The sequence below is a fragment of the Watersipora subatra genome, chromosome 2 (genome assembly GCF_963576615.1).
Source record: "Watersipora subatra chromosome 2, tzWatSuba1.1, whole genome shotgun sequence".
Lineage (NCBI taxonomy): Eukaryota > Metazoa > Bryozoa > Gymnolaemata > Cheilostomatida > Watersiporidae > Watersipora > Watersipora subatra.
The window spans coordinates 53,882,729-53,894,780 of NC_088709.1; the positions used below are offsets into that span (position 1 = coordinate 53,882,729).

The 12,052-nt window shown below is 38.4% G+C and overlaps 1 protein-coding gene across 1 annotated transcript; it reads right to left on the reverse strand.

Annotated features, from left to right (window-relative positions):
* Positions 1-7,356: 7,356 nt before the first annotated feature.
* Positions 7,357-11,819, reverse strand: LOC137388331 (uncharacterized). The gene is made up of 4 exons (XM_068074817.1): positions 11,704-11,819; positions 10,770-10,929; positions 10,376-10,614; positions 7,357-7,907 (listed from the first exon to the last, which is right to left on the reverse strand). Exons 1-4 carry the CDS (start codon positions 11,708-11,710, stop codon positions 7,357-7,359), a joined length of 957 nt encoding a protein of 318 aa, XP_067930918.1. The 5' UTR covers positions 11,711-11,819.
* Between the last annotated feature and the right edge of the window lie 233 nt (positions 11,820-12,052).

Below are 12,052 nucleotides of genomic sequence, written 5' to 3' on the forward strand. Positions count from 1 at the left end.
ACTAACTTCACAGCTCTTTGGTTTTATCCTTAAAACTTTGCAAACAACACCATCAAATAAGTAATAACTGTATCCGTCTAACATGTTTACTTAAAGTAGTTCCTTGATAGACTTGTTTAACTTGGTCTGATATTTGAACTTATATTAAAAATGGTACAGCAAACATTCTAAGACTCACATGTAAATGCTGCTCTGTCTGAAAAAGATTAAAAAATATAGGTGACATTAGCAATGCTTTGTTCATAAAAGAATTAATTTTATCTTTCCAAAATTTTCACCAGCTAGTGAGGAAATGAAGCATCACATTTTATTTGAACGTCATGACTATTATAATGCCACTTGGGTGGAATGGTTGGAAAAATACAGCGCCATAAGACTCAAATAGAGGTTTCATGTTATATCCCAAATATTTTCAGCCTTTCTTTGAATAGAACTTTTGTTGCTCTTCAGGGAAGATAGGATTAACAGTATCATAAAATAGGCTTAGGTCAAGGCATCGCCGTCGGGTTCTAATGAAAGATTCGCTACAGCAGAAAAAGTTGTTGATGAGTCATTTTCCATCGTCCCAGTTAGTCAATTATTCTCAAACAGGGAAGTTTTTGCTAAAAACCTTAATTGTTTTAACCAGAGTAAATCAAAACATGCCTGTCTGTTTTTACTTGGTACAAGTAGCTTACTCAACAGCACCCAGACTACTTGTTAGTTTAACATGATCTTGATCTCCAGTTTTCTTTGAGAATGACGACCAATCGGCTTTCCATCAATGTCTTTCAGAGCATGTCTAGTCTGCAAAACCTGTTACCATATAGATTACACTGGGCAACCAAGTTTCAAAAATCTTTCAACCAAGTTTCAAAAATAAAAAATCGAGGAGATTTTGGTTAGTGAGCTAAAGGAGGTTCTCCGATCATTGACCCTCTGTTCACAGATATTGCAACTCTAAACCTGCTGCTGGCTTTAAAGGGAAATTACCACTTCCCCTGACAAGTGAAAAATACCAAGGAGACACAACTGTTCTGCTGGTGCAAGGTGGTAAACTCTTGGAAAGAACAAGCCAAATTAATGTGATTCAGAAAATTGCTGACTTAGTCACATACTGGAGGATGATACTTCCCATTGTGATGTTGATGCAATTAACAGTATTACCAACATAGTGACTTGTCAAAGATGATGCTCGCTTGAGCAATGTGAACGCTGGTGCAATTTAGGATAATTTCCTGTTATTATCTAAAAATTGCTGGTGCTTTTAAATCACAGCAACCTAATGTAAAAATGGTAGATCGTTGATTAAAAACCTTACTAACCTGACAGGATTATGTAGCTAAGCTCAGAGATCCTTAAAGCACATAAATTACATAATTTTTTTATTGCGTATTTGAATACATCAGAGTCTTGGCTTTCAAATGAGCTATTGTTTGCCATGGTGAGACAGACATTGGTTGGTGTTTATAAGATTTTCCCAGAGCTCTACCGCGAAAAAGTTTACAGGCCTAATCTCAAAAATTGTGACGTCACAATTCTCATATTCGTTGTTGTGTGCTCTTACTGCTTATTTATCAACTATGATAATGACGATAATGACGCTAGTGGCAGGCAAAGGTAGGACAACTCCAAAGAACAAATGAAGATGACAAAGGACTCAGTGTCATTAGTTCTCCATGTACACATCATTTCTATGATAAGTACCTCAGACCTCAAGAACCATACTATATTTTTCCGATGATATTATGCACTAGCTCTTTTTTTTAATGTGATGTTGCGGGTGACGACTGAGACTAATTAATTTCAAGCATTGCGTGATCTCGCGAAAGTGCGATTGACGTTTAGTACTAAGGCCACGCAACCGCAGGTCATAATTTATTCGATTTGATTTTATTACCTTTATCAACAAAAGTACATTTATTGAATCATAATTATTGAATCATTAATTAACCCAGAACATGTGTTTTTATTGGTCGGGCGTCAACAAGATCGCGGGCATTGTTGATTATCTAGAATCTTAGTTTATTATTAGCGCTCTTCCGGTTTAACAGCACCGATTGTCACAGAAAAACGCAGCCTAAATGGCAGCGAAAGGGATCGACGACCTAAGGCTAAATGAGAATTAGGTTGTCACATTTTGAGTACCTGAACCAAGTGTTTTTTTTTGCAGGACGTACTTTTGACACCTCGTTTTTCAGAGTTCTATTATTCTTTGTGTATTGAGTATAGGCTCATTCAAAACACAAGACTCTGATATATTGAAATATATAATAAAAAAATTATATAATTAATGTGCTTCAAATGTTGTTTCTTTGTATTGCAGAAGCTTTTCACAGCTACTTTCTCTAAATTTGGACCGTATAATTTTATTTTTCTAAAAGTTCACAGCTAATATACGTATTTTCATGTTTTACTGCTACAGCCAGTATAACTCAATTACTGTATAGCTGTATCAATAAAATTGTATATCGAATTGTAGGGAAGCTCTTGACACGAGTGTCTCTAGGGATGTGAGTAAATGCTTACTTCTACATATTTTCTATGTCTATGCTACTATCACTAACTCCTTTTGGAACACGTTAGTTAGGCTCTTGATGTTCTCTATTTTGTCTCATACCAACTTCCCTTCTCATATTTTTGAGGAGAAACGAAACTTGCGGGCAACCTTTTGCATTGGAAATACCAAAGGCTTTTTACTATAGAAACACCAATAACTTTCTACTATATAAATACTAAGAACCTTTTACTATGGAAATATCGATAGCGTTTCATTATAGAAATACAAAGAGCTTTGATGTGGAAATACCAAAAGCCTTTTACTATGGAAATACCGATAGCATTTCATTATGTAAATTTTTGCCTAAACTTGTTGTTTATATGCTATTTAGTTTAGATTTTTAGCAACTCAACAGTCAGAGATTTCTATCAAGTATTAAGTTTTGTCCTTTACTTAATAAGAGCCGATGTGTTTTAGTCTTAAAGATTGACTTGCGACAAATTCATATAACAGTTATTTTGTATCAAAAGGTTCACTATGTCTTACTCTGCTGTTTGGTAGGTGCAAAAAAGGTGGAAATGTAATTATAAGCTCTTAAAAGCTACAAAGCGAACAGTTAATCACAGCCATCACCAAAGCGCCGTAGTTTGGAATACCTTTATTTCAATGATGTACTCATTTCAGCGTGGTAATTTTGTGACTTGTAATTTTGCTGTCATCACCTGAATTGAAAGGCCGATAAAAAGCTCAATAGAAATTTTTTTGTAGCATTAGTTTATCCCAAACACTGGGTTTTACCAAAAATCCCTTATCAAATATAGATGCTCGCTACTTTACAGTTTCGTTTCAGCTTGGTATAATCATCTAATCGTAATCTGATCATATGCCACATACTTCCTGCCAAATAGCGGAAACGATTTCTGCAGCATTTTCCGACTATCACCGATGACCAACAGGCTTGTCATGTTTATCAAAGGATATAATATATATGGATATATAATAGGATAAGAGGATATATAATATGCATTCCTTTGAACTAAAGTTGAAAAATTAAACTAATTTTTATGGTAGGCTTTGAGATGTCAGTGAGCAAAATGGCAGCATTACAATGACCACGAAATAGACGTGTAAGGACAATAGACATGGTTTTATTGAATGTGTGAAGTATATTTGTGAAAATATTTAGACTAATGAGATTGCGTCAAAGTGTAACAGGAAGCGCATCGTGTTCAACTAAGTTCGACTGGACCCGTTTTGGTAAGAGATTCCAACCTACGGCAACAACCTACGTTTTCGTGATGGCTGCGTTTAACCGTTCGTTTTTGAGTTTTTAAGCACAGCAGAGTGAAATGTGGTAAACTTTTTGATACCAAATAACTGTAATGTTAATTTTGTTGCAAGTCAACCTTTAACAAAAAATTTTTGTTCTTTTGGTTTGTAACAGGTGTTTATTCACATTGCAAGAGTTTTAATATTAGACTAGCCATGTGTCCGACGCTTCACGGGTGATAAAATAATTACCCAATGAATTTGAGTAACTCACGATGGTAAAATAAGCTAGTCTAAATAGTTACTATAATAACAGCTATGTTTGAAGCCAGCTTAATAATCATTAGCTATCATGTAACAAACTCTATTAATACAGTTAGGCACTGGTAACCATTAGTATTTTTGCAAGTGCTTCAAGAGTGCCTATTTTAACTGATGTAAGGAATATGACCACAATTATGCTATTGTATAGCAAGTTAGCCACTCGGTCTAGTAGTTTCAAATCCAGTCCAAAGCAGATTTTCATTCCAAAAGCTATCACTATGGCTGGACGAATGACAGACCAACAACAGATACTGAAATTTACATCTATAGGTTGCTGATTATTTTTAGTTTGTTGTTATATTCCCTTATATGGTGAGCTGACAAGGAAGAGATCAAATCAAAAGTCTGCCAACTGCTGTTTTTGTGACAAACTGTGCTTCATACTTTATTCAAGAGTTGTGAAGCAAATTTTTGAATGCGCCTGTCAGGTATGGTCGCCATATAAAAAACCCTAATAGATATGCTAGAAACTATCCAGAAGCATGCTATTAGATGGGTTTTTACTCTTTAGATTAGAGTAATCAAAAAGTGTCACTAGCTGTATGCAAGAGAATGCCATAAATTTGTTTTGGAATTTTTTGACAATTTTGAAATTGATATGTTACGACTAAATTAAAAACAGCTCCCATCTGCAAGTACTATTGTTACTCTGCTGCATCACTGTTACACCATTGAAAACTTGAATTGTTTACACGTATTGCCAGCTGATTAGGTGACTCTTTGGTAGAGAGCAAGTGCCAACTTGCTATGAATAAAATAGTCTAAGAATAATAAATACTTTGTGAAAAACACTGGGGATCCATACATTGAGAATATTTTAAAATGTCAATCTCAAAAGTAATTTTGTTATTGGAGCTTGAAGAAAATAGCAAAGAAATGCTTAAAATACAATAAAATTGCAGTGAAAAAATTAGTGTAGTCAATGGAAGAGTATTCAGTTAGTTATATCAAAGAAAAGATAACTCCCACACTCGGTGTAACTCATACACGACTAGGAGTATGATTCAGAACGGTATAGTTACTTTCTTTGTTGCTAGCTGGTGGAGCTGAAGAGGAAGCCAGCATTGTTGTTGTCGTGTAAGTAGTAACTACCACATACTTATTTTTGTTGGCTGCTGCTTGGCAGCAGGCGCATTTTGGCGAAAGATCTTTTCCAAAAGAGTTGTTCTAGACCATACCTAAATCCCAAATAATACCTACAGCTAAACACATGAAGGATTTGAACATGTAGACGGAGTACCTTGGTTTAATACTTGAAGTGTCATACAGGCACGTAATAGTTCTGTCCCGTTGCGATGCACAAAGTTTGCAAAATGCTGACAAGAATCCAATTAAAAGTTATTATTCTCAAACGGTCTGTATATAAGGAGCTTCTGAAAGTGATTAAATGTGATTACCCCAGACAGGTGACAAGAAGTAGGCCAGGGAGGTCAGATGAGTGAACTTATATAACCCTTTTTATCACAAAGAGACAAGGCCATTTGGTCGAGTACTGCAGTTATACTGATAAGTTTTTGAGGACACCTTTTTATCACTTATTTTGACGAGGTATAGATATATATTATACTGCAAACTGTTTGAACAACTTTTCTTCATTCATTTAATGCGCAAGTGAGGCTTATTATTGATAGATATACTTTATATCAAAGTCTGAGATAAGCTAACCTATTATTGATATGACAACGGTATTCGAGTTTGCGTGCAGAATTTGAAATTGACGCCGGAGAGAGGCTATATACTAGTAATATAACAGCGGCTAACGCTAATACTACAAAGGAACAAACATTGGTGACCAAGCGAGAAAAGACATCTACTGAGAGATAAGTATACAAACATTCAGGAGACGACAACTTGTGTTAGTATTATAAATAGAGTAACTAGCAGATCATACACAAATTTGCAGGATTGATTTGACAGTTGGTTGAAATAAAAAAAACATTTTATTTGCCTGGCAGGAAAAGCCACTTAGCCAGTTTGAAAGATTTATTTGTTACATGAGAAAATCAGTCAGGAGTGCTACCTTACACAACATTGTATTGAATCACACAAAAACACGATTACATTTTTCTCTTAGGCTACATGAACATTCAAATATTTTTTGGAACATTAATTTCCCAATTCAAATAGTCCTTAATATAGTATTTTGGATATGGTATATTATAATATATAATTATTTTTGTTCTAACATGAGAAAAGTTTAGCCTTGTATCGCACTAATTGTTTAAAAAAATATATCAAATATTTATCTGATTTAAATATATATTATTTAGTTTCTTTTTTATTTTTCTCACATGAAAATAGCAAACATTGAAATAGTGCATTTTTAATGCTAAACACACATCGTTATGATATGCTCAAAGTATATAACACATTGCTGAACTGTATATTTGTTGAATAACAGCATTTTCTGTTTCACTTTAGATAGCTAAAATAGGTAACTTTACAATAATCCTTTTGAGTTGCTTTTTCCTATCATATCAATATTTCTCCTATAATATGTTGACTAATCATTCCCTTTTATAAGTTCTGACAGTTCTATTTTATAAAGTTTTTTGTTTTGAAACATAATTAAAAGTTGTCGTCTCTTCATTTAACGACTGTAATTATTATCTTTCTAAATTTAAATAGCCTCAGATTAAATTTGATGCAATTTGAGCTCCATATTCATCGTTGTCTAAAAGTTGTACTAGAAAAAGCCTGGGCTATTTCTGCTAATACTTTCAAAATTCAAGATTTTTTATAGTAAAATCCAATTTTATGATCATACTTACCATACAGTTACTATATGCTTAATTGTTCGAATTTAGCTTTTGGCGGACAAAAAAAGCTTTCCTTGACCCATCCTTATCCGCTTCCAACTACGCAAGCTCAGTTTTGTGAGTCAACTTGCACGCAGAGAGAAGGCAACTCCCGTGGGGAGGAAGGGTGGGTCTATAGTAACTGTATGGTAAGTATGATCATAAAATTGGATTTTACTATAAAAAATCTTGAATTTTATTTCACATACTTCCATACAGTTACTATATGCTTAATAGAATCCCACAGACACAGGTGGCTGGGCAGGAGTTGTCTTGTATGGAATTCACTAAGCGGATTAAAAAGTAATGGTCAAAGGAGGGGATACTAAAGGATATCACCCCGAACCCTTTTCTTCATAAGGTGTGATAGGAGGGGAAAACTCCTCACCCAAGGAATTTATCTACTCGTGGAGTGTCTGATAGTATGTACCAAAGGACCCAATCATCATGGTAGGGGTCTTGGGTATAAAGTGATAAGGGTGTAGATTAGAGCTTCAACACTTTATTAACGACCACCAGTGACTTAAATTGGGACAGGTCCCACGGTATATCTCTTTTATAGTGTCCCAGAAAGGACCACTTGCTTGACCATAGGCTAGTGGCTAAAATGTCATCAACATTATTATCATCTGAAATGAACATAGAGGCCGCTATAGCCCTAACCTCATGGGCATTGGTTTCTGGTAGAGAAGACATATCTAAAACTTTATAAGAGTCTCTAATAGCACAACAAATCCATCTTGAAACAGAATCTTGAGTGATGGGTTTATGAGGTCTGATGTAAGACAGAAACAGATTACCATTATTGTCACATAAATCATTAGTAACTGTCAGATATTCTAGTAATGTCAGATAAGGACACAGGTTTGGATTTCCTGGGTTAGCTCTAACGAGGATTTTCAGTTCCGGATCGCTTGCCTTTTGTGTCTTGGCCATAAAGCCGCGATTAACTCCGAGTTGGATGGTATCTTCAGAGATGTTGATGGACTCTCTAGTGAGGGCATGGATCTCTGATCTCCTCCTCCCAGTGCTCAGGGCTAGAAGAAACACGCATTTCAGGGATAGCGACCTGAAAAATAATACAAGTTATAAATTGTTGTGTCAGCACCAAGTTAATACAAGAGCTGCAACAAGCTGATAGAAAGCAACAAGCAAGCAGTATCAGTGCGTAGTGTGTACAACAAGCGTTGTAACATGCTGATAGAAAGCAGCAAGCGAGCAGGATTAGTGAGTATAAGACAACTAGAATTACCTCAAATCTGTGTTTGACTTAGAGAGGTGGTGGAGGATGACCGTGAGATCCCACTTTGGTAGTTGCCTTCTGATGGTTTTATGAGAGCAAGCGGCAAAGCCTCTCAGCATCTCCCTGATTATGTCCTCGGTCCCTGTCGGGAAAGATCTACCTAAAGTATTGACCAGTGCAGCCTTGTAGCCTTTAATTGTACTCACTGACAGCTTTCTCTCCTCTAAGAGATAGATAAGGAAGTCAGTTACATCATAGATAGTGGGCTCGAGCGAATTTCTCTCCTCTCTAATACACCAATCAGAGTACACTTTCCATTTCCCATCATAGACGGCTGATGAAGACTCCCTGACGCATCTTGTGGCATAAAAGGCTGCTTTTCGAGAAATGCCTTCCTTGCATCTTGTCTGCTGGACAGCATCCAGGCGTGAAGTTGCAGTCTGTCTGTCCCCTGATGGTATACTCCGTTCTGTTTCAGGAGCTTCGCCATTGTAGGAAGTTCCAGCGGTCTGGATGCCAGTAGGCTTAACAGTCCTGTGAACCAACTCCGTCTGGGCCTGTTTGGAGCTATAATTATGATCTGACAATCTTGGGAATGGAGAATTTTCCTCAGCACCAGGGGAAGCAAGTTTATGGGAGGATACGCGTAACCCCACAGTCTGTCCCATGGTTGACTCAGTCCATCCACTCCTGCTGCCTGAAGGTCCTTCATAGAGCTGAAGTATATCGGTAGCTTGTTGTTCAACTTGGATGCAAACAGATCCACCATTGGAGTGCCCCATTGTTTGAAAATCATCTTGACCACCTGAGGGTGTAGAGACCACTCTGTTGGTGAAGTCACCCGACTCAACATGTCTGCGATAACATTCCGTTTGCCAGGCAGATGGCATGCCTTCAGTGTGATCTTCCTCTCGTCGCACCAGTGCAGGATTTCCCAGATTAGGGTACATAGCTGTGGCGATCTGGTCCCTCCTTGTTTCTTTACATAGGCTACGACTGTTGCGTTGTCTATCTGGCACAAGACCACTTTTCCGAGCAAACTCTTCTGAAAAGTTTGAAGGCACTTGTAGAGTGCCGGAAGTTCGAGAATGTTTATGTGGAATTTTCTTTCCTCGACTCCCCCCTTCCTTGAGCTGTTTCCTCGCAGACTATATCTCCCCATCCTGAGGCAGAGGCGTCTGTGGGGTCTAGATTGAAGCCTAGGAATGTGCATACTTGTGTGGGATTTAGCATGCTCTTCTCGTATTTGATATGGAATCCCAGGTCCTGTAGCAGATTGGTAGCGGTCAAAACCTGGGACTGTAAGACCTCCCTTGACTTGCTGTAGATCAGCCAGTCGTCTAGGTATGTTAACAGCGTCACACCCCATTGCCGTAGGTGAGGAGTTTGTATGTTGTCCATCTTGAATTTGGGGGCAGTGAGCCACTTGTTCAATCTGGATAAGTCTATAATTATTCTCAACTGCCCGTTTGTCTTCGGTACTGAGAATATTCGGCTGTAGAAACCCTCGTGGTCCCCTGTGACAGGTTCTACGGCACCTTTGGACTCTAAAACCATTAGCTCCGATACCAAGTCTTCTGAGAGTGTTTGTGGTACTGGATAATTTAAAGGGGCTTTTGTGTTTAAACGTAAATCGTGTTTTAACAGATCTGTTAGCCAAGTAGAGGCACTGGGCAGATTGTACCATACCTGCCAGTAACTGGTGAGACAGCCGCCTACTTTTTTCGACGGTCTTCTTGGGAATCTTAAAGGATTTGCCTTTCTGTGGAGCCTTTCCTTTACTTTGAAAAGTATACTTTTTACCAGTGTCACCTTCTTTCTCTGATTTTGGTTGAGCCGGTTGTAGTGACCATTTTTGCTGCTTGACTATTGATATCAACGCTCTGTTGGATGCTGTCGATGCATCCTGTGAGGTCAAATCAGCCAACTTCCCTTCAAATAGTGGTGAATTAAGCGGCATGGCAAGCTTTAGCAAAGAAGACTTGGTGGCAGAGGAAAGAGCAGAGGTAGAGACCAACTGATCTCGCCTGACATGCACCAAATTAGCAAGTAAGCGTGCAAGCAAAGCAGCAGTATGGGATTGTGCAAGACATAAGCTCTCAATCGATCTGATGACTGCACCTGTATCACCCTGTTGCAAAAGCGCAACGGAGCTGCCAAGGACCCAATCTGAATGGCTAGCAACAAGCATCAACTGCCTTGTAAGGGTCTCCATCTCCTCGATATATTTGCATGGAATGAGGGCTTTGTTAGATGCCTTACCCAGAAGAGCAGCGTCCTCGTCAGTGCGGCTGTAAGACGATTTGAGAGTGTCCCCCTGTACTTGGTAGTTTGATACATGGAACCCTCTTATTCTGGGATATTTTGATGTGAAGGCTTGTTTCTGGTGTTTGACCTCTTCTATGGCTGAAGTCATGACCTGAGACAAGGGCAGACTATAGTCTGTATCGTCATCATCTTGTGGTCTGTCTTGAGATAGCATCTGTTCGGCGATAGTCTTGCTACGAGAACAGAAAATGTCATTATGTACTCATAAATATCTATTCACTAGATATATATCATGTACATCTATAAGACGATGTAACCACTATATCTATCATGATATCAACATGGAATATAACCAATATCAACTAGATATACATAGAAGCTACCATACCTCTTTACTTTGTGATCTGGAGGGGGTAGTATGGAATCCGGGAGTACTTCAAAGATGTTCCTTTTCAGCTCCCTCAAGGACATGTCTTTGCCATCTTCCCCTGTCCCGTTTTCATCATCAACGGTCACTGGTTGAGGCTGGTCTTCTCCTTCTTGATTGTCTGTCAAAGAGAAGAGAAGGACCTGACATATTCGTTAACAACAAAGTAACGAACCCCCTTCTCAAGTTTCAAGACACAACGGTACGGAAACTTGATCAAGGAGAGCCCTGACAACCCATTATAAACAGAGACCTTTCAGTTAGGTATTTCTGATATAACAGATATCCCACCGATAGCTCATAAGGAGGCTTACGCGTGTGCTCCGAGCTAAAGAGGGTGAGACAAGGAGATTCCGACCTGGGTATCCCCTTCCAAAAGGACAGGGCGAGGTTAGGTCGGATGCAAATCAACCGAGTCAAGTCAAGGTAAGAGAATATCGATTTTGGAGTATAAAAGAACTCGTCCATCGACTACCCCTTGACAGGAAGGCAAGGGGTATCTGACATATTCGTTAACAACAAAGTAACGAACCCCCTTCTCAAGTTTCAAGACACAACAGTACGGAAACTTGATCAAGGAGAGCCCTGACAACCCATTATAAACAGAGACCTTTCAGTTAGGTATTTCTGATATAACAGATATCCCACCGATAGCTCATGAGGAGGCTTACACGAGTGCTCCGAGCTAAAGAGGGTGAGACAAGGAGATTCCGACCTGGGTATCCCCTTCCGAAAGGACAGGGCGAAGGTTAGGCCGGGTGCAAATCAACCGAGTCAAGTCAAGGTAAGAGAATGTCGATTTCGGAGTATAAAAGAACTCGTCCATCGACTACCCCTTGACAGGAAGGCAAGGGGTATGCTGTCCCTCTCAAGAAGGGACAAACATGATACGTACCTGCCATATTTAAAGCTGGAAACTGAAGAGAGAGAATTCTGTGAAACAGTGCGTGCTCCAACTTCAGTTGACGAACAAAAACTGAGCTTGCGTAGTTGGAAGCGGATAAGGATGGGTCAAGGAAAGCTTTTTTTGTCCGCCAAAAGCTAAATTCGAACAATTAAGCATATAGTAACTGTATGGAAGTATGTGAAATAAAATTAGTAGTTTAAGCCGTTTTGTGCGCTACGCGGTTGCTACTTCATTTTTCGTTGTGTGAACCATCGAAAGTTTTTATTTAACCCTTTGTATTTTTCTCCTTTATTTTTTGGACTTTTTTTTGAAATGAGTTTACCTATGACCAAAGCAT

Coding starts and splice junctions, on each gene's coding strand:
- LOC137388331 (XM_068074817.1), bottom strand. Junction 10,615..10,769: donor CCAGATCACAAAGTAAAGAG/GTATGGTAGCTT, acceptor CTGTTCTCGTAG/CAAGACTATCGCCGAACAGA. Junction 7,908..10,375: donor CGAGGACGCTGCTCTTCTGG/GTAAGGCATCTA, acceptor TGTTTCTTCTAG/CCCTGAGCACTGGGAGGAGG.